The 21,806-nt window shown below is 46.1% G+C and overlaps 1 protein-coding gene across 5 annotated transcripts in view; it reads left to right on the top strand.

Annotated features, from left to right (window-relative positions):
• The window catches only part of PHACTR1 (phosphatase and actin regulator 1), a 307,729-nt gene that overhangs the window by 35,789 nt on the left and 250,134 nt on the right, over nucleotides 1-21,806 (top strand). For 3 of the 5 annotated variants that reach the window (XM_058668674.1, XM_058668681.1, XM_058668667.1), the window contains exon 1: nucleotides 16,831-17,255. The exons of 1 other annotated variant lie outside the window; for it this stretch is intronic. In XM_058668674.1, the coding sequence (XP_058524657.1) occupies nucleotides 17,000-17,255 (256 nt within the window). In that variant the 5' untranslated portion in view covers nucleotides 16,831-16,999. Of the gene's footprint in view, nucleotides 1-16,702; nucleotides 16,760-16,830; nucleotides 17,256-21,806 lie in introns of those variants that run through there. One more of the 5 variants, XM_058668694.1, reaches the window with a different exon arrangement.

The following is a 21,806-nucleotide window of genomic DNA, read 5'->3' as shown; positions in this document are numbered from 1 at the left end:
ATTGCCAAGTAAAACTGACTAATTCAAAAGTAATAAATGGAGACTTTGTAGAACTACATTTTTCTTAGTAACTGATAGATGAGTCAACTTAAAAATATTGTGGAGATTTAAACAACTCAGCTAACATTTGCATTAAAGTACAATTCAACAATTAAAAACTACCTTAGAAATAATACATGGACCTCTTAAAAATTAGTCACAGTTTCAGGCATCTAGCCTAGCAGTGGTGGTACCACTTAGCAGTGATGCCTGCATCCCATATGCAAGCACTTGCTTCCAACTCTCCCACTGTTCACAGTTTCCATTTGCTGGTTAAAAGGCAGAGTTGATGGGCTGTGATTTTGGCCCGGCCCAGCCCAGGCCATGGCAGGAATCTATCTGGGGGGTAAACCAGCAGGTGGGAACTGGGAACTCTGTGTGTGTGTGTGTGTGTGTGTGTGTGTGTGTGTGCGCGCCTTCCTCTGCCTTGCTACCATCACTCTACATTTCCCATAAACAAATAAAATGAATATTTGAAAAGATGCCAACGAGGAAAGAGCATACTAGGCAGTAAACAGAACTCAAACAAAAATGACTCCCCATATTTAAAAAATTAGTCTGGCTTTTTAGCTCACAAATATAAAAACAAATTGTGGATAGGTCAATGACTTCATATGTGAAACAAAGCTTTGAAACTCTCGCCAAGAGAATACAGACAAATATCTCGTACCTTTAATATAGGAATTTCTCTAAAAGATCAACTAAGGAAGAAAATATAAGGCTAACAAGAGGTTCTATATGAAAAAGTACTCACAAACAAACTTATAACTAAAAGAATCATATTACAAATGAAGCCCAGAAATGAGAACTCTACCAGAAAAACGAAGAATCTATTTTTTTTTAGAAATGTTTAAAGATTTATTTATTTTAATTACAAAGTCAGATATACAGAGAGGAGGAGAGATGGAGAAGAAGATCTTCCATCCGATGATTCACTCCCCAAGTGACTGCAATGGCCGGTGCTGTGCTGATCCGAAGCCAGGAGCCAGGAACCTCCTCCAGGTCTCCCACATGGGTGCAGGGTCCCAAGGCTTTGGGCCGTCCTCCACTGCTTTCCCAGGCCACAAGCAGGGAGCTGGATGGGAAGTGGAGCTGCCGGGATTAGAACTGGTGCCCATATGGGATCCTGGCACGTTCAAGGCGAGGACCTTAGCCACTAGGCCACGCCGCCGGGCCCACAAAGAATCTATTTAAATAAATGAAAAAAAATAACTGATGGACAAAAGTATAAGCAAGTAATTTCCTTTTTTGTAATTTTTATTTTTTGAAATTTATTGTACAATTCTATGTAGTCTAGGATTCCGCTCCCCCCATTTCTGACCCCCCGATTGATTTTTCCCATAATGTCACAACTCTTCATAAGGAGTTACAATTCCATCAGTCTAAGCAAGTCATTTTCAAAAGGAGAAATCTAAACTGTAAAAAAAAAAAAAAAAGGAGAAATCTAAATATGTAACAGGTAATCAGAATACAACAATTAAACCACATAACAGTCCAAAAAATCAGTTAAAATATTGGTAATACCAAGTGATGATGAAGTGGAAAGAGAAAGTTTCACACACAGTTAATGAGATGATAATTGTTACAATTACTCTGAGAATTATCCATCCTTATCTAGTTAAAGATTTACCACCGCTTATATTATGACTATTTCAATTCTAATTATATCCTTATAGACATGATTGCATGACAATGGATAATCAAATTTTCTCAGATGCACTGCTAGAATGTCTATAATTGCCAAAAAGTTAGATATCAACTAAATCATCCTATATAGGTTTTGTCAAAAAGTTGTGGTGTTGTTAGCCCAGCAGTGAAAACTCAGGTTAAGATGCGCACGTCACAAATCAGCATATCTGGGTTTGACTCCCCTCTGGCTCCTGACTTCAGCTTCCTGCTAATGCGGGTCCTGCGAAGAATCAGTGTTGACTTAAGAATCCAGCTCAGGTAACACAGTCCAACTTGGAGACCCAGCCTGCTTGCTGCAGCTGTATCTATGTGTATCTATGTATTTCTATATCATCTATATCTATATCTATATCCATGTGTCCCTTTATCTTTCAGTTTCACAAATAAATACATAAAAGACTTTTTAAGAAATTTTTGGTAAAACCACATATTAGAACACCAGTGAAAAATTTTGGATACGCTGGATTTACATCAAACAACATGCATCGGTTCTTTTATCAAAAAAGGGATCTTATTTGTTGGAAAAGCAGTGTTAAGGAGGAAGAGAGAATCTTCGATCTGGTGGTTCACTCCTCCATTGGCTACAAATACTGGAACTCAGCAAAGCTGAAGCCCAAAGCCTGAAACTCCATCTGGGTCTCCCCTTTTGGTGGCAGAGGCCCAAGTACTACCCCAGACGTGGTAGGAGGTAAACAGAGGAAGATACCACAGAAGAGAAAGATTAATAATGTCTGCCTCAGGGTCAAGTCTTGCTATCTTAGAGAAGTTACATGCACACCACGGGCTCTGGCTTATGTCACCACTTCTGGCAGATTCCATTCTTTTATGTCCTTCCCATCCGAAATTGTTCTTCCAGTAGTTACCACTGAAGACCCAGTAGAGTCAAAGAATTATCTTTTTGAAAATGCCTTAGTGATCATCTATGAGTTGGTAGTTTAAACTCCTTGTTTTGGGTCTGGCTTGGTGGCCTAGCGGCTAAAATTTGTCTCCTTGAACATGCCAGGATCCCATATGGTCACCGGTTCTAATCCCGGCAGCTCCACTTCCCATCCAGCTGCCTGCTTGTGGCCTGGGAAAGCAGTTGAGGACGGCCCAAAGCTTTGGGACCCTGCACCCATGTGGGAGACCTGGAGGAGGTTCCTGGCTCCTGGCTTCGGATCGGCGCAGCACCGGTCATTGCGGCACTTGGGGAGTGAATCTTTGGATGGAAGAGCTTCCTCTCTCTCCTCCTCTCTGTGTATCTGACTTTGCAATAAAAATAAATGAATCTTTAAAAAACTCCTTATTTTAATCAATCCAACAAAGTGCTGATCGCTTTGAAGGTGAGCCCCGCTGAAAGATTTTAATATTTGTAACTTAACTGGCTTTCTGGAAAAACAGACTCCTGGGGAGAGATTATGAAGGAATCACAGGGAAAGCATATATAAGAGGAAGTTGTTTTGATAGAAAACTTTATGAAAATGATATTGTGATACTTACTGGTAAATGCTTTAGTATAAAGGATCCCAGTGGGCGTTTAGAAACACAGTTATAATTTAATTGAGAGGGAAAGACAGAGGCTGGGCTCCTTCCCCAAATGTTTACAAAGTTGAGGTAGCCAGAAACTCAACCCAGATATCTTACAGGGAGGGGTGGGAGATCAGGACCCAATTACTTGAATCATCATTGTAGTTGCATTATCAGCAAGCTGGAGTCAGGAGCTGGAATCTGAATTGAAGACTTCCAATGTGAGATACAATGGCGTTCCCTGGACTACACCCCTGCTTCCACTGAAGGACTCTTTATGATGAAAATTAATAAGAAAAAAATTATCTCATTTTCTGAAGAATCACGTGAGTTGTATCCCATACCCAACTTTCGGTACTTGTCATCATAAATAAGAGAATAATAAGGAAGGATAACTAGTAAGGCATGGTGCTGTATGTGGAGGAAGATGATGAAATAATCATAGATTGTACAAGAGGACTCAAAGTCATGTGGCTTGGAGGAGAGGTGATGTTGGAAGAGGAATGATTTGCACAAGAAAATGATGGCAGTGGTTGGACCTGAGTTCTTGAGGGGTAGAATACAACTCTGCCCAATCACCACACCCTGCAGTAACTGGACAAATATCACTAACCCTCTCTCAAGGTGTCCCTTTAAAGTTCTGGAATACAGCTTCTCCCGGAAGAGGGTCATCTTTTTCTGATTCAGCTCTGCCTCCCCGCAGAAACCTGGTAGCTAGAAAGTGAGATCCAATGAAGGGTATCCCAGTTCTGGGGAAGGACTTTTTTGTTTGTTGCCCTCTTTCCTCCTTGGGTTTGAGATATATGAGTTTTCTGATTTTCTACATTTTCCTTGAGCCTTAGACGGATTCGAAAGTACGACAACAGTTCTAATCTCTAAGAAGACCGTTGCTGGAGATGGCAATCTAGCTGACATTGACAGATGACTGGTGTACATACTGTGGGGTCATCTGAATCGGGGCTCAAATTGGTCTTTTTTTTTTCTTAAGATTTATTCATTTGCATTGGAAAGGCAGATTTATAGAGAGGAGATACAGTGAGAAAGATCCTCCTCCATCCACTCACACACTCCCCAAATGGCCACAGTGGCCAGAGCTCAGCTGATCTGAAGCCAGGAGCTTCTTCCAGATCTCCCAAGGCTTTTCGAGCCATCCTTGACTACTTTCCCAGGCCACAAGCAGGGAGCTGGGGGAGAAGTAGATCAGCTGGGGCATGAAGCAGTGCCCATATGAGATCCTGGCAGTTGCAAGGTGAGGATGGCCACTGAGTCATTTCACCAGGCCCCTGGTCTTGATTTTCTTAAAAGGTGTATTTATGGTGGCAGAGTGGGGAAGGACAACTGCCTGAAACCCTGGCATCCCATATGGCACCACATAGCTTCACCACTTCTAATCCAGTTCCCTGCTAATGTGGCTGGAAAAGCAACAGAAAATGGCTCAAGTATTTGGGTCACTGTTATCCATGAGGGAAACCTGGAAGAAAATCCTGGCTCCTGGCTCCAACCTGGCCCAACTGCTGTTGTTGTGGCCATCAGAGAAGCAAGAAGGAGGTAGACCGTCTCTCTTTCTCTGTCCCTTTCTGTCTCTGTAATTCTTCCAAGTAAGTAAGCGAAACCTTCTTTAAAAAGAAAGATTATTACTTTTTTTTGTTTATTTATTTCTTTGCGAGGCAGTGTCAGAGAGGGAGAGGAAGAGAGAGAGAAATATTCCATCTTCTGGCTCACTCCCCAAATGACTGCAACAACCAGGGATGGGTGAGACTGAGGCCAGAAACCTGGAACTCCACCTGGGTCTCCATCAAGGATGGCAGGACTCACACATCCTCAAAGATAAAGATTTTATTCATTCATTACTGCAGTGTTTAGTAATTTAATAGTTTTGAGTAGTCTCCTACACTGGGATTTACAATGAGCACAGACCATACACTTTTAAGTAAGAAGCCCTGCCTTCCTGGGTGCTTTCCCTGCTTTCAGACCATTGGAAACTTCAACCATTTTGGAGACAGAGCAGCACGTTGCCATTTCCTTCAGCAAAAAAGGTGGTATCAAGTAAAGCAAAGGTGCCTGCCATCAGCTCAGCCATCTGATTCCCATTCCTGGCCTGGCAAATGCCAACATACACTATGAAGCATAGTATAAATTCCCACTGTTGTTTGGTTAGCAACTACAGATATGTATTCACAAGAGAATGGCTCGGTTCCTTTTTAAATTGCAATACTCCGCATGGAAACATTTTTCTCTCTCTCTCTCTCTCTCTCTCTCTCTCTCTCTCTCTCTCTCTCTCTTTCTCCATTTTAATGAAACCTTAGGGGAAAAAATCTACCCAAAAAACATTTTCTATGATTTTTTCATATGTCACCTGTGTTACCCTCATGCTTGAAAGCATGATGACATAAATGCCAAAGCCCGTCTCTGTTGGAAGATGGACTTAGGATGGAAGCTGTGTCGGCCACGGGTGGATCATGTGTGACTCTTAACAACCTGCGTTTTGCTGGTTTCTGCTGTAAGAGCTCACCCTAAATGAATTTAGTGATGGGTAATTGTTCCCAAACCGTGTATAAAAGGTTTTAAACAACTCACAGTTGACTCAGTAAACACATTGAAGAGAAATTAGCAGACCCTAGTAAAAAAAAAAACCATGCTAATATGTTTTTAAGTTCATGAAAATAGAGCAAGAAATCTCCAGCATGTGCATTTAAACCTGGTTGAGGACTCCACGTTTGAAAACAACAAATTCAGATGGTTCAACAGCATTTACTCCTTTCTCTTGCAAGCAGATTAGGAGTGTGACACACACACACACACACACACTCATTTACTTATCTGAGAGAGAGGGAAACACAAAAAGACAGAAATCCAGATATTCTTCTGCAAGTTCAGTCCCAACAGACAGGGCTGGTCCAGGCTGAAGCCAGGATCTAGGAAACACATCTAGATCTTCCACTTGGGTGGCAGGGGCACACGCTTGGGCTATCTTTAACTGTTTTCCTGAGTGTTAGCAGGGATCTGGATTGGAATTGGAACAGCCAGGACATAAACAAGTGCCTCCATGACATGGAAATCACATACCGTAGCTTTACCCTCTAGGCCACAATGTCAACCCCAGAGGTTTTCTTCCTTAAAAGATGGATTTATTTAGCTGAAAGGCAGAGATACAGAGAGTGGGGGAGGTGGAGGGACGGACAGAGGGATGAAGATACCACATCAACTGATTCACTCCCCAAATGGTCACAATGGCTGCAGCTGGGCCAGCATGAAGATATGGGATTGGAAATTCCATCTGGGTCTCGCCTGTGGGTGGCGAGGACCCAAGAGCCCAGGCTATCTTCTCTTGCTTGGTGTTTTAAGATAACGCTGCAGTCATGTATAGATATGAAGAAGGTTTTTTTGCTCCGTGAACTTGAGAGATTCATGGGGGCTTCCGCCTGAAGACATGGTTTGTCTTCTTGGCATCAGGGTACCTCAACATGGAGATGTGGAGGCTCCAAGTGTCTTGACATATTATTAATTTTGGAATAGAGGAGAAAAGGAAGGGTCAGAAGAGAAAAATGTCTTTAGGCAGTCAATATTTTTGCAAGACTTCCTTTAAATGAATGCCTCAGCTTAGACTGGATAAAATATAAAGTGATGTTGGTTTATTGTATATGGATTTGTGAATGCTGCTTTCTTTCTCTCTAGAATTGATCTTTTTGTTGAATAATTCTGTGTTGTTCATCCATTCCACCCAATAATGGCATGCTGAAAATATTTATTAAACCAAATATCCTGGAGCTGGCAAGGTGATACATGAGACTACTCCTCTGCCTGCAGCGCCAGCACCCCACATGGATGCTGGCTGCAGCCACAGCTGCTGTTTCCAATATATCTCTTTGCTTAGGTCCTAGGAAAGCAGTGGGTGATGGTCCAAGGCTTTAGGACTCTGTACCCAAGTGGGAGACCTAGAAGAAGCTCCTGGCTTTGATCTGGCCCAGCTCTGGCCATTGGAGCCATTTGGGGAGTGAGTCACCAGATGCGTATCTGTCTCTCCTCTTTGTGTAACTACCTTGTAAGAATTAGGATTCCATTTGGGTGCCAGTTTGCTGGTTCATGTCCCAGCTGCTCCACTTCCCATCTAGCTCCCTGCTTGTGGCCTGGGAAAGCAGTCGAGGACGGCTCAGAGCCATGAGGCCTTGCACCCATGAGGGAAACCTGGAAGAAGCTCCTGGCTCCTGGCTTTGAATTTGCTCAGCTCTGGCCATTGAGGCCAGTTGAGGAGTGAATCATCGGATGGAGGATCTTCCTCTCTGTCTCTCCTTCTCTATGTAAATCTGCCTTTCCAATAAAATAAATAAATTGTTTTTTAAAAATGATTTTGGGACAAAGAGACTCTTCATTTCAGTACTTTTTGAAATATCTGTAAAATAGATAGGTTCTCTTCTAGCATAAATAGGTAGATTTTTAGCAAATATAATAGCTTTGCTCTGTATCCTTAGGAAATGCATCAGGAATTTTTTTTCTAGGTTGGTTTGGAAAGACACTTTGGCTTTCCTGACAGCCCCTTTCTGTGTGCAAGTCTCTGGTCAGCAGCGTCATACAGTGGACATAGCTGAGCCTGTTTCCATTGCAGATCTGGGCTCTGCCATGTCTACGCAACACGGTGTTACGCATGTGAGGTGGTAGCCAGAATACCTCAAATCTTGGAAGAACTATGAGGATTAAATAGTAAAACTTTTTCTTAAAGAGGTAAAATTCTACGTAGAATATGCAATATTGTTGAACAGTTGCTCTTGATATCTATTGAATGTAGTTGAATATATATATTTGATCGACTCGTACAGTTAATGTTTTCACTAGTAGATGCCAGGCAGATATACCAGATGGTCATCACGTGATGCAGTCCTCTCTTTCCCTGACAATAGTTTATCTTCCTTTGTCAATTCATCAGTGTAACCTGAGTGACTTTTTAGACTCTTTCATGCTATGCTCCCATACATAATACATGTATTATTCTCTTGCACTTAAATTGCAATAGTGCACTATAAATAATGTCTCTTTAGACTCTTACCTTTTCAAAAGTTTCTATTAAATGTATATTTGAGAGGCAGAGAGAGAAAAGAAGAGAGAGCTCACATATGCTGGTTCCCTCCCCCATGGCTCACAGTATCCAAGAGCTGGGCTGAGGCTGGACCAGGCCAAATCTGGGAGCCAGGACCTCAGTGCCCATCTTCCAGGTGGATGGCAGGCACCCACATCCCTGGTCCATCACTGCTGCCTTCTGGAGTGTTCCTTACCTGGAAGCTGGAATGCAGAGTGGAGCCAGCACTCGAATCCAGGTACTCCAGTGAGGGACTCTGCTTTTATCCTCCAGTTTCCATGGGCAGTGTCCATTTTCCAGGTGTAAGATGACTGTAGACCATTGGTTTTGATAGAATATCTAGCACAGAGGAAAAGCTCTGCTGAAATGGAAGGTATGAGAACAAATACCCTTCCTTTTCGGCATGGCTTCTGTATTGAGAAAGCTTGTTTTGGACTGTCACCAGATCACAGGACTGCTCGTGCTGGGAGTGATGACAGCATGGCTTGTTAGAAGCAGCGACACTCCCTTGATCATGTCACAAGTCTTAGAACATACTTTCCTGTTTTCCTTTGTGGATTGGACCACCTCATTTTCCCTTAAAGAAATCATTTGCATGGTTTACTTTTACACACTTGCAATATCCATTTACAGTCTCTCCACAGCTTGCTGTTCCCACACACATGGATAACTAATATTCTCACACTTGGGAAAAAAAGGTCAGGATATGTTTCCCACCAGTGGTACATTAGCCTGTTACCTTCATGTTCACCTGCTAAGATTCTGTCCCAATGGCCAGTTATCACTAACTGATGGTGAGCTTTTGTTAGGTAGCCCTGAGTGGCTAAGGGCATTGTAGACATGTTGTAAGAGCATCCCATCAGCAGTCTGTTTTACAGATGTAAAGGTAGGAATCTGCCAACCTAGGTGATAGATAGGCGCCTGCACAACCTATTTTTATCTCGTTCTCTTTACCAACCAGTAGCTCTGCTCTGCGTGACAGCCACGTTTCTGTGTCCTGCACCTGTAGTCTGATAACCTTTCTGGCTTGTGCTTTATGAGGCCATATGCCTCTGTCCTAAAATAGAGCTGAGGGTCCTCTGAAGAAAAAGCTACTCACACACACTGCATGTCAGTGGGATGTCTGCAGAGTCAAAGGTGTGCTTTGCTGTTAAATATATTTTGGCTCAGATTTCCACTTGGCCAAATGCTAATTTGTGTAACCCAGTGAATTTGCTTAACCTCACTGATCTGCTGCTTCCTGTGGCATAAAATGGAGATCATAATTGCGTCTTACAGTGTTGGTGCTGATTCAATAAGGTCACCTGTCATCGCTGTTGTCAGATTGTTAGTTCCAATCATACTACTGTGAAGTCAATGCCAACATTTTAGTAGCTTGAAGCGATTCTAGTCCATGACGAGTATGAGTCAGCAGGTAGTCTTGGCTCCTTCCTGCCTTATTCCAAAATCCACTTGGAAGGTCACTACTTCTCAACTCCCTTTTCAATATATATTTGCTTGTTTGCGAGGTGGAGAGAGAGACAGCGATACCACCCACTGGCTCACATCGCAGAAGTCTGCAATGACCAGGGTGGCTGACGGCAGAAGCGGGGGACTCAGTCGAGGTCTCTCATGTGAGTTACAACCTGCTGCTTCCTGCAGACTATGTTAGCAGGAGACTGGAATCAGGAACTGGGGCTAGCAATCAAACTGAGATACTCTTGTGTGTGACGGTAACATCCTCACGGGCATCTTACCTGCTCACAGCAACTTCAACTCACACCTCTGATATTGTGGGCATCCCAAACAGCAACTTAATTTGCAACACCACAATGTCCACCCTGATCCTAAAATGTTTGACCTGAGATTCTTCCTTGCTTAGTAGCAATGCAGACTTTATAGGCACTTCGTGTCACAAGACCGTAACTTCCCACTAGAGCTGACCTTCTTTCTCTCAGAGTCACAAAAGCAGTATTCACCCTGAGCCATTATAGACTGAAGAATAAGACTACTGCAGTTCTCTGGTGATGTAGAGAACTGAAGATGCCTCTGGAAGCAAGGCCACAATGTAGAGAAGGTGGGAATGGGTACCTTGGTGGTATTTTCTCTATCACCTCTTTCTGTACCTGTGTTATCTAGAAGATTCCAATCTCCCTTTCTCATCCTGCTGCTCTCTGCTAAGTAGTTGTAGAATAATTTGCACACACAAGCCCTTAGTAAGCATAATTATTGCAAGTCTGGAAGGAAAAATTGCTTTCTGTTCAAGGTTTAGAGAACGGTAACAACAAAAGCTTCTTAGCTGAAAAACAAAATACAGAAAAAGGACCAAAAATACAGCTCACACCATGTAAATGGCACAATTCTGTTTTTAGGGACTCGATTTCTAAATATGGAGACATGAAATTGTTCATGCAAATCCACTGTCCACTAGTCTGTCAGAATTGTACCAAAAACCCTGCCAAGTTGAATTCAAAAATAAGGACAAAAAAGGTGAGAGAAAATTTGAAGGAAAATGCTGTGACAAGACAGCCTGGCTGAAAGAAAGCTTGCGTTTTGTAAGCATGATGAAATCTCACTGTGTCCTGCCCAGAGGTGCATCTCTGCTTTGTGCAGAGTGTCTGTGGTGTATTCACTGCCCGCCTGTGTACAAGCATCTCTTATTCTACTCAGTAATGACCCCCAATGTGCAAGAGTAGTGATGGTGGCAACTCAGGTAGATTAAATAGAACCAATAAAATTCTTTTAAGGGGAAAAAAAATAAGAGCTCTCCACTTAATAAAAAAATATATATTGAGATGGCTAGCATCCATGGTCAGAATAAAATAAGATAGTTTAAATTCTCACATGTCACAGGAAATATTGGTGTCTCCCCTATATATAAGATGGGATTAGAATACTACATTACAGAAAACCCTGTGACCTCTGCCACCTGTTTATTACATTCTACTTTCTTTCTAATTTATGCTTTCATTTAATCTGTAATCAATCAAATAAATCCAACAAAGATACATACATGCCCATACACATACATATGTGTACATAACAGAATAGCAATATTACATATTCATGAACCAAATGGAAGCCATTTTTAATCTTGTTCTTAATTTGTATAAATTAATTTACAATTCTAATATCAGCATACTGAATGTTTAGATCAAACCTAGAAAAACCTAATTTTATTTGAAATGCTGAATGACAGATAAAGAAAAAGTGAGAGAACTTCCAGCTGCAAGTTCCCCAGCTGACTGCAACAGCCAGGGCTGGGCCATGCTGAAGCCAGGAGTCTAGCACTCCATCCGGGTCTCACGTATGGATGCCAAGAACTCAACCACTTGGGTCAACTGCCACTGCTTTCCCAGGAGTTGAACTGGAATTCGAGCAGCAGGGACTGAAGCTAGCTTGAAGCAACAGATATTTGCTGACAGTCCTGCAGACCCGAAGTCTAAGTTGAAGGTGAATGTTCCTCCAGCGGATCATGCTGTTCCTTGCCTCGCTCCAGCTGTGACCGCAGGGGTTTCCTGTGTCTGTGTCACCCTGTTCTCCATGGGCACCTGCACGCTGTCTTCCACACTTCTCCCCGTGTCTCTCCTCTGTGTGCCTTTCTGAGAACGACTGTCACTCGATATTAAGGTTCTGGGGTAATCGTTGCTGATCGTCTTATCTCAAAACCCTTAATTTAACAGGACTATAGCTTTGGGATAGGGCAGGAAAAACATGGAACTCACCGCAGAAAAGGTGAATGGGAAAGGATGTGCAGAGTGGAGGAAGATGGACTGGTTGCTAGAATTTAAGGCAAACAGTAAAAATCCCGAGGAAGGAAGCATGATTTTTAAAAACTTCTGACAAATATGTGTAGTAAATTTTCTGTTTATTTTACTTGAAAGGCAGAGTTACAGAGAGAAGAGATGTGGTTCATTCCACAAGTAGCCACAACAGCCAGAACTGCACCAGTTTTAAACCGGGGATCCAGGAGCTTTTGATGGGTCATGTGGATGGGTGCAGGGGCCCAAGCATTGGGCCATCCTCTGCTGCTTTCCCAGGTGCTTTAATAGAAACCTGGATAGGAAGGGGAGTAGCCAGGACTCGAACTGGTGTCCATATGAGATGCTGGTGCCACAGGCAGAGGAATAATTTGCAACACTATGATGCCTGATGACTTTTTTTTTTTAACCTGAGTATAATACCTGAGGGTTTTGCACCCCGGATTTAACCAGCTGCAGCTCTGAATGTATACAGACTTTTGTCATTATTTCCTATACAACATTATATGACAACTGTTCATGTTGCACTGGCATGGTATTAGGTGTTATAAGTAGTCCAGACATGTAGTCTACAGGAGGATTTCTGTAGGGCATTTTGGGGGAGGGACTGGAACGTCTGGTGCAGAGAGACATGTGTATAAGGAGGGCTTCAAAACATCTCTAGGATGGTGGAATGAAGAGAAATGTGTATTATAGTGCTCCCCACTCAAGTTTCGAGTCCATGCATATGAAGGGGATATCCTCAAAAAATAAATAAATAAATAACAAAAAAACCCTCAATAGAATAGATATTATAAGGAAAAAAAAAACTATGCGTGGGGGCCTCACAGGGCGATGGCACAGTGGCTAAATCCTTACCTTGCAACCACCAGGATCCCATATGGGCACTGGTTTCTGTCCCTGCTGCTCCAGTTCCAAACCAGCTCCCTGCTTGTGCTCACAGAAAACAGAGGAGGAAGGTCCCAAACCTTGGGAACTTGTACCCATATGGGAGACTGGGAAATGCTCCTGACTCCTGGCTCTGCATCTGTCCAACAACGGCCATTATGGCCACAGGGGGAGTATGCCAGTGGATGGAAGATCTTTCTCTGTGTCTCTCCTTCTCTCTGTAAATCGGATCTGCCTTTCCAATAAAAGTAAATCTTAAAAAAAAAAAGTTGGAGTTCCATTTGGGGGGGATACGGAAATAGACTTTAAATTCTGTTTATCCATGAGCTTTTTGAAATATCCTCCCATTCATTTCTGAGTGGCTGTGTGGCTGCTACCTGATTTAGTGTTTTATCTTTCTACTCTGACTTTCTCATGAGAGTGAAAGCGATTTATGAGCCTGTCTGAAATCCTCGGCTTGGGCATTTCCTTTCATCCTGGCAACTGGGGGCATTAGAAACACAGCCACACAGGCAAAGTGTCTGTTCACAGTTGATCACACACTGCTTCTCCTATCTGGACCTAGGGGATTTCAGGGTCTGGGATTGTTGCGGGACATCTCTGGGCAAGCCCAGTTTTCCATGTCTGCCTTACTGGGTGTAACAGGTCCCTTCAGGCTAATGGAGTCTGACCTTGACCACTCGCCACCAAGTTCATGAGCTTGCATTCGCTCCACACTACAGCACCTATCACCCTCTTACCCCTAGAGAATTTCTCCTTCCTGCGTGTGGTTCCATGTCCATTCCTGCAGAACACCCTTTGCCTGGGGCTCCCAATCAGATACCAAGAGCATCTTTCTCTGTGGTTGCTTCTAGAAGTTGTCAGCTCCCTGTTTTGTTAGTTTTGCACGTCCATTCATCCAGTGCCTCTTCTTTCCCCTTACACGTAAAGTTGCATGAGATCAGAAGTCCTATGGGTGATTTACTTTGGAGCTATCACACTCCAGTAGATACTGAAGATTATAAGGAGGCTGATTCCTGGGTGGGGCTCTCATCCCTTCCCTAGTCACCTTGAAGTCTAGGGCGGAGCTTCAAGTGCTACATTTTCTCCCAGGCTCACAGAGACTGGCTACATCTGCTTTTCTTCCAGCTTCCAGATAATGAGCACCCTGGGGAGGCAGAGGTGATGGCTGGACTCCTGGGTTCCTGCCATCCAGGTGGGAGATGTGGCTGGAGTTACAGGCTCCTTACTTCAGCCTGGCCTACCCCAGCTGTTGTGGTCATTTGGGAGCTTGAAGCAGTAGATGAACGAAGATATCTAGTCTGTCTCTCTTGCTCTCTTGCCTTTGAAATAGCATGACTTTTTTTTTTTAAGCCCAGCTCTCGACATTGAGAGCTATAAGGACATTGTAACAGTTGCTATCAGAAGACAGGGCCTCCGGCTCTGTTGCCTTCTTGGGTGAGTAGTACAGGAAGCTGCTGGTTGCAGGCAGTACTGTGCAGCCCGGGGCCAGGACTTTGCTCAACTGCCTGAGACACTGAAACACATACATCTCCTGTGAGCAGTAGTTTGCCAGATCTTCCCAGGATACCATGGAATGTTCTGTCATCTGCCTCATCCTTACTGTAATGGCCATGAGCCACAGTTGGCTATTCAGCATCTGAGCGGTGAGGAGGCAACTGAAGAACAGAGCTTGAATCGGAATCCATTTAAATTCAGCAGTCACGTGTGTCAAGCGGAGAGCCTGTGGGAAAATGCCTTCAGAAGCTGCGGAGTCAGGGCAGGCAGGCGGGGAAGCTGAATCCCCAGACGAGGGAACTCTGGTAAGGCTAAGGCCTTTTGTATACCTAGCTTCAATAGAGTCCCCACTCTTGCCCGCTGTATTCTTTGATATTGAAGCCTAAGCTGGCATCCTTGCTACAATCGCCAAGCCACTTGGCCAATTAAGACAGAAGCACAAGAGAGCCCTAAGGTCTGGTTTGGTATTCAGCAAATGAATAAAAGGTTGCTCTGGGGCCAGCCGTTTTAATAAAGCCGGAGGGGGTTTAGGCGTGTCTCTCATTCTGACCTGTGGGGCAGAGTAAGGAGGATAAGGCTTCCAATTTTAAATACACTTTGCAGAAAAGACCATCATCCACCTACCCCTTCCCCCAAATACACAAAACTCCCTCTTCACTTTTCAGGAGAAAGTAAAACTGTTGATGGGGTTAGAGGGGAAGACCTGAGGACTACAATGAAAGAATGCCCAATGTTTACCTATAACCCAAATGTAATACGTACCCTCCTGCACTTAACCTGTCTGACCAATGGTGCCTTCATCATAGCTAAGATAAGGCTTTGAATGAGCTGGGGATACAGTGCCATGAATCTATTGCAAGTGGGTGCAGGGAGATTTACTTGTGTCTGATCTGGGGAATCACACAGGGGAGGATGAGGGTTAACCAAGACCCTTACTGGGCACCCGGAGAGACCAGCCAGGGTCTAATTAAAGCGTGTCTCCAACACCATAGTAATTCAGTCCCTGACTTCTTCCAGGGCAAGGGAGGGGCAGCAGCACACCCAAGGTGTCAAAATGCAAAGTGAAGAATAAAAACCCCGTGTTGACTTGGGCAGGGCACTTTGCAAATGAGTAGGATAACCGGCCAAGTGGTAGAGGTGGTGTGATCAAAATGATACTGTAGTGCATTGCTGTCTTAACCCCAGGGATCCTTCCACCTGTGCCGGGAGCTGCACGTACAGATGTTGCCCAGCAGGATGACAGACCAGCCATGACCTGCCTTTGTTCAGAAGTGCCAGTCACAGGGCCCAGTAAAATAAGATCTGGGCAAGTTCCTGGAAAGCACTGGTGGTCATGGTGTGTTCTTAAAGTAACCACATTTTGATCGGCCAGGAAAGAAAGAGGGTTGTGACTCAGAGGACCAGGTATGGTGGAAAGAACGCAGCGGGGAGGCAGCCACACCTGGCCGTACACACCTCTTTCTGGTTTATACTTTACAGCAAAGTCACCTGGGGAACTTGTTAAAACCGCAGGTGCTTGGGCCCTCTCAGGACTTGTAGGCCTCCAATGAGCCTCCTGTCTAAACAGGCATGAGGGGTGGCTGTAATTTCTGTAAGTCTTACCTTTCTAACAGGCGTGGTGAGACTTGCAAAAGAGCAGAGACTAGGCATTGGGCTGTGAGCTGTCTGCTGGTTAGAACGTAATGTAAAAAATAAAGAAAACCCTACAGAGAGTAAATTAAGGCTCAATCACGTTGTAGCTGTTAGTATTGGGGCCACAGATGGGTTTTATTTAAGTGCTGAATCTCTGGAAATCTTGGTACTTGGCTTTTGCCACTGTGTCAAGAAGCGGGGAGAAGCCTCAGCCAAATTAACTAGGATCCCAAAGTTGCAAGTTGTTGTGGAGTATGGGGGAGGAAACACGCATTTTTTTTTTTAATGGCTGATGTTAATGAGCCCTTGTTAAGGTCTCCTTCAGCCCAACGATGGGAGAAGGAGAAAACAACAGTGATGTTGTAACAGGTTGTCGGCTCTAGCGAAAGTCGAGTTTGTGGGTTGTGCGCTCTAGAAAAGGGCCATTTGTTTTGACCCCGGAGAGGCGCTACCAGCCCGAGGGCTCCCAGCGCAGCCTCCTCCTGTGTGGCACATCTTGCTTTCATTTGGCAGCATGAGGCTTGGAAAAGGGGGGAGGGGGCTGGCGTTCTGCCCTGCAGCTCCGGAGTGAAGGTAGCTCGCCGCACACCCCGCAGGCTCTATCCTGCTGGTGCCGCTGCCGGCGGAGGGTGGGGCTGCCGGAGGAGGATGCGCACGTGAGACCCCGAGACGGGGAGGTAGGAGTGCAGCAGCTCAGGTAGGACAGAACGGCGCCTTCCGCCCACCCGCCCTGGGCCTCAGGGATTCCGAGCGGCGCGCGCCTTCAGGTCGGCAAGGTCAAGACCCTCGGGCGCCTTCCCCGACCCGCCCCGCCGCCGAGGCGTTCCCGTGGAGCGGCGGGGGCAGGGCGGGGGCATGCGGGCGCGGCGCAGGGGCGCGGGGTGGCTGTGCGCTGGGGCCCGAGCGGCGCCAGGCCCCGGGCGCCGCGAGGCTCCGGATGGCGGAGCGCACGTGCGCCGCCAAGCCCGGGAGGTTTGCGCTCCGCTCCCGGCGCTGCAGAGAGGGCGCGGTGCCCGGCGTGAGTGCCGAGAAACCCCCGAAGAGAGCTTTTGACTGGCTGAGGATGAAGCCCCCGAAGGAACCCGCCCCCAACTACAACAACAACAACGTGTCTTTTGTGATCCACTGTCAACTAGGCAAGGAGATCAAACATATTTGCAGCAACTGCAGTCGGGGGGAGGCCGCCCGGGACGGTGAGTGCCGGGGCCCCGTTGGGGAGGTAGCTCTGCCGGTCCCCAGGTTGGTCATTACGGCCAGAGAACCGAACGTGACGCTTTCGTTGGTCCGCCCAAAGCCAGCCCTGGCTTGCAGCAAAGCGCCGGGGGGTGGGGGATTCGAAAGAGTTAAAGAAGCAACTCTGCTGCTGCTGGCGACGCCTTGTAGAAGGTGGAGTTTTAGGAGGATGAGCTTTAAGAAGCTGTTACACCTGCAGACTCCTTCTCGTGCGCTCCCTAGCTGTGCCCCATCCCGGTGCCGTGGTGGTTACGGGGTTTCGCTGGGCTGCGTGCGATCCAGGTGTGGGCTTCGTTCGTCAGCTGCACTTCTGGGGAGGCCTCTGGGCGGGCCGGAGAGACTTGTGGAGTTGGTCGGAAATGGTCTGTTTAGAGGAAAATATGGCTCGGATTTCTGGTCCGCCGCCATTCCCTTTGGAATGGTGTCCTGTTGGTCAGAGCTGGGGGAGGGGTCGTGCTGCAACCCCTTCTAGGCTTGCCGAAGCATCTCCCCCCACCCCGCCCCCAGCCTAATCCGCTGTGCTGCGGAGGGGTGCCCGGAGGCCGCGGATGCCGCCGAGGGACAGCTGGCACGGGGCGGGCAGAAGCTTTTGGGAAGATGTGGGTGCGCCCAGGTGGTGGTGCAGGGTCCCGAGCCCCCAGCCGACTCCCTGGGGTCCCTGGGAAAGTTTTAGGCAGCAGAAATCACCGGGAATGCATTTAGTTCCAGGCCCTCCTGAAGCTAGGCTGAAGGCGCACACCTGCTTGGGCAGGTATATTTTCCTACCAACCAGGCAGTTTTGCTTGTCCACTTTGGAAGAACAGATCTTGCTGAGGCTCCCTCTTTCTGGGCAGCAGAAGTGCAGAGGAACGAAGTGGCCGTGGCTGGGTTAATGTCTTTTCAAAATGAGAAGACCTGCTGGCGTCATGATGGTTTTCTTGGATTAAACTGCTGGAGCGGCTGTAGCAGGGGCGGTCCAAGGGGAGAGCTGGGGCGGAGGCAGGCTGCTGGAGGAAGCTGCCAGGCCCCCTGGGCGGAGAAGAGCGGTGACTGAGGAGCACACACGTAGTGACCTGGTTTTGAGTCTTAGAAGCTGAGCATCCTAATGATCCTGATCCCAAACCAATGCCATGAACTCGTGACAATCCCAAACCAGGCCGTTCCCACAGAACATGAACGAGAGCCTATCTGTTGGCACAGTTACCTCCCCAAAGGCTGCTTCCACAACCTTGCCAGTTTAAATGCTTCTGTGATGAGGAAACTGCTGTGCAAGGGGTGTGTGTGTGTGTGTGTGTGTGTGTGTAAGTAACCCCGTCCATGGTCAGTCCATGGTGTCTGCTTCACTGGAGGCAGCCAGGTGTTTTTACCTACAGCGTATGTTTTTTCTTTAAGAAAAATTAATTCGTTTGAATGGCAGAGTTGCAGAGGGGAGAGAAGTGACTGCAGCTGCTGGGCCTGGGCCAGGGCAAGGTCAGGAACCTGGAACTCCATCCTGGCCTTCCACGTGGGTGGCAGGGGCCCAAGCGCGTGGACCATCTTCTGTTCTTTCCTCTGGCGCATTAGCAGAGAGCTGAATTGGAAGTGGATCGCCTGAGATTGTCACAGGTGGCGGCTTAACACACTGAGCCATGAATACCAGCTCCACATGTTTCTTTGTGAAACTACGTCGTCTGTACAGCTTCTGATCCTTTGGGCTGTTCTAAGGACCTCTTTATGGAAGGATGCTGGTAGTTTATCAAATAGTATTTCCTCTCAAAGGATTCTTATACAAGGGTTCTTTAAAAGCTGTGCTGTCACCGTGGCCTAGTAGGCTAATCTTCAGCCTGAAACAGCGAGCCCTGAGGCATTCCATGTGAGTGCTGGATCTGGACTCTGCTGCTCCACCTCTGATCCAGCTCCCAGCTCGCGGCCTAGGAAAACAGTGGAAGTTGACTCAAATCCATGGGCCACTGCACGCATGTGGAAGACCCAGAGGAGGCTCCTGGCTCCTGGCTTCGGAAAGGCTCAGCTCCGGCTGTTGTCATTTGGGGAGTGCACCAGCAGATGGAAGATTGCTGTTTCTCCCCTTTGTAACTCTGCCTTCTGAATAAAAATAAGCCTTAATTCTCACACAATTTGCATTCTTGACGAAGCTGTTGAAAACCTCTTGTACAGGGGAGACTTGGAATACTTCCTTGTGGCTGGGTTCTGCACAGCACTCCCTGCCAAGCTGCCTGAAATATGATACCAGCAGTGTATAGCTCTGCTTTTGTTGTTGAAACACAAACAGTACCTACTGTAAAAGGAAAGGGAATTCAAGTAAACTTCACTTTTCCCAAGAATGAGCCTCTCATAATCATTTACTGTGGGTGGAGGCTTTGTTGGATGAATATTTAGAAGCTATCTGCAATCGGAGTCATATTTTTCTGTGTACCGGAAGTGCTGGTTAGTATAAAGGAAATGTATGGTCTGTAGGTGTAAGCAGGTTGATAAGATTCAGTGAAGATAATATTTTTAAAATTATTTGAGATGCAGTAAGATAGAGTAAACTCTCACATCTGCTGATTTACTCCCCAAATATCTGCAGCAGCCAGGGCTGGGCCGGGTCAGAGCCAGAGGCCAGGAACTCACTGTGAGACCCAGGTCTTTAAAAGGCACCACGTGCTGTCTGCCAGGAAGTTGGAATCTGAGCAGAACTAGAGCGCAGGTGCTCCGAAATAGCATGTGGGCCTCCTGCGTGGCATCTCCACTGCCAAGCCTGTGCCCGCTCCCTAGTGCAGCTCCTAGTGCAATCTAAGTGTGTTTGGCTCCTTGGCCTGCACCGAGGAAGCCAGGCAGTGACAGTCATGGCAAAACACAGTGGCAGGGAAAGCCCTCCCTGGAAATGTTGCGTGCATATTGGCTGTTGAGTTTCCTCCTTGTCTTATGTCAGAAGGTGGCTTTAGAGTATATTTAGCAATTCTCCATAAAAGAGCATCTAACTAAAAGTATTTACAAGATGAAATTACATTTTAGTGATTATCTTTTAACTTGATTTTGAAAAGTCATAGTTTCTGATAATTAAAATTTTTTAAGATTTATATTATTTTTTTTTGATTGGAAAGTCAGATATACAGAGAGGAAGATCCTCTGTGTGCTGATTCACTCCTCAAATAGCTGCAATGGCCAGAGCTGAGCCCATCTGAAGCCAGGAGCCAGGAGCAGCTTCTAGGTCTCTCCCATTTGGGTGTGGGCTCCCAAGGGCTTGGACTGTCCTCGACTGCTTTCCAAGGTCACATCTGGGAATAGCCGAGCTAAAGCCACAAGCTTAGGAACTGCAGGTCTCCAGTATGGGTGGCAGGAACCACAGCATGTATAAAATTGTGGCCAACATGCATGGCCTACAAGGGGCATTAGTAGAAAGCTAGATTGAAAGTGCAGAGTGGCCGATTGCAACCAGCAGTTAAATAGCGTAACCCAGTGTACCCCAACACTCACTGTGGCCTTCTGTTAAATACTGTGTCCTGGAAAGATTTCTAGAATACAATTAGCCATTCATTAGTGGCCACAGTAGTTTGCTTCCTTCTGCCTTTACTACTTTGGTTTATTACCCAAGCCATTTTCAGAGGGGGAAACAAGTTTACATAACATTTCGGTGCTGAAGGCCACAGAGCAGAATGAAAGTCAAGTCCTTGACCAAAGGTGTCACCAAACTGACTTGTAAAAAATTTTTAATGGCATCTGTCCCTGTCACCCACACTGACTGTTGAGAATCAGGAATTCTGATGTGTGTTCATGTTACTGTGTGTGTGTGTGATGTATAAGGAGGCTATTTCTGAAGGTTTGTAGAAGGAACCAGTTGTATGGGATAGCAAGTTAAGTTATAATGGAGATGCCGGCATGTCAGGTATAGATTTGAGTCCTGGCTGCTCTGTGATTCCTTTTTTTTTTTTTTTTAAAGATTTATTTATTTTATTGGAAAGGCAGATGTACAGAGAGGAGGAGAGACAGAGAGAAAGATCCTCCGATGATCCTCCAAGTGGCCGCAACGGCCGGTGCCGCGCCGATCTGAAGCCAGGAGCCAGGAACTTCTTTCCGGGTCTCCCGGGCGGGTGCAGGGTCCCAAGGCCTTGGGCCGTCCTCAACTGCTTTCCCAAGCCACAAGCAGGGAGCTGGATGGGAAGTGGAGCTGTCGGGATTAGAACCGGCGCCTATATGGGATCCTGGCACGTTCGAGGCGAGGACCTTAACCATTATGCTATCGTGCCGGGCCCACTCTGTGATTCTAATCAAACTTCCGGCCATTGCATCTGGGGAGTCAATGGAATGTGGCCCAAGTTCCTGGGTTCCTCCCACCCGGGTAGGACTGGGTGTTTAGGCTCCTGGCTTGGGCTGGCCTAATCTCAGCCATTGTGGCCTTATGCAGTGAACCATCAGAAGGAGATCTTTGCCTTCCTTTCTTTCTGTAACTGCCTGTCAACTAAATAGATAAACAGATAAATATTTTTTTGAAATTCCAGTGGAAAATGCAGTTAAGGTTATTTTGGTGGAACCTGTGCGGTGGCACAGCAAGC

Source organism: Ochotona princeps, chromosome 1 (assembly GCF_030435755.1).
Source record: "Ochotona princeps isolate mOchPri1 chromosome 1, mOchPri1.hap1, whole genome shotgun sequence".
NCBI lineage: Eukaryota > Metazoa > Chordata > Mammalia > Lagomorpha > Ochotonidae > Ochotona > Ochotona princeps.
This window is presented reverse-complemented; position numbering and strand designations above follow the sequence as displayed.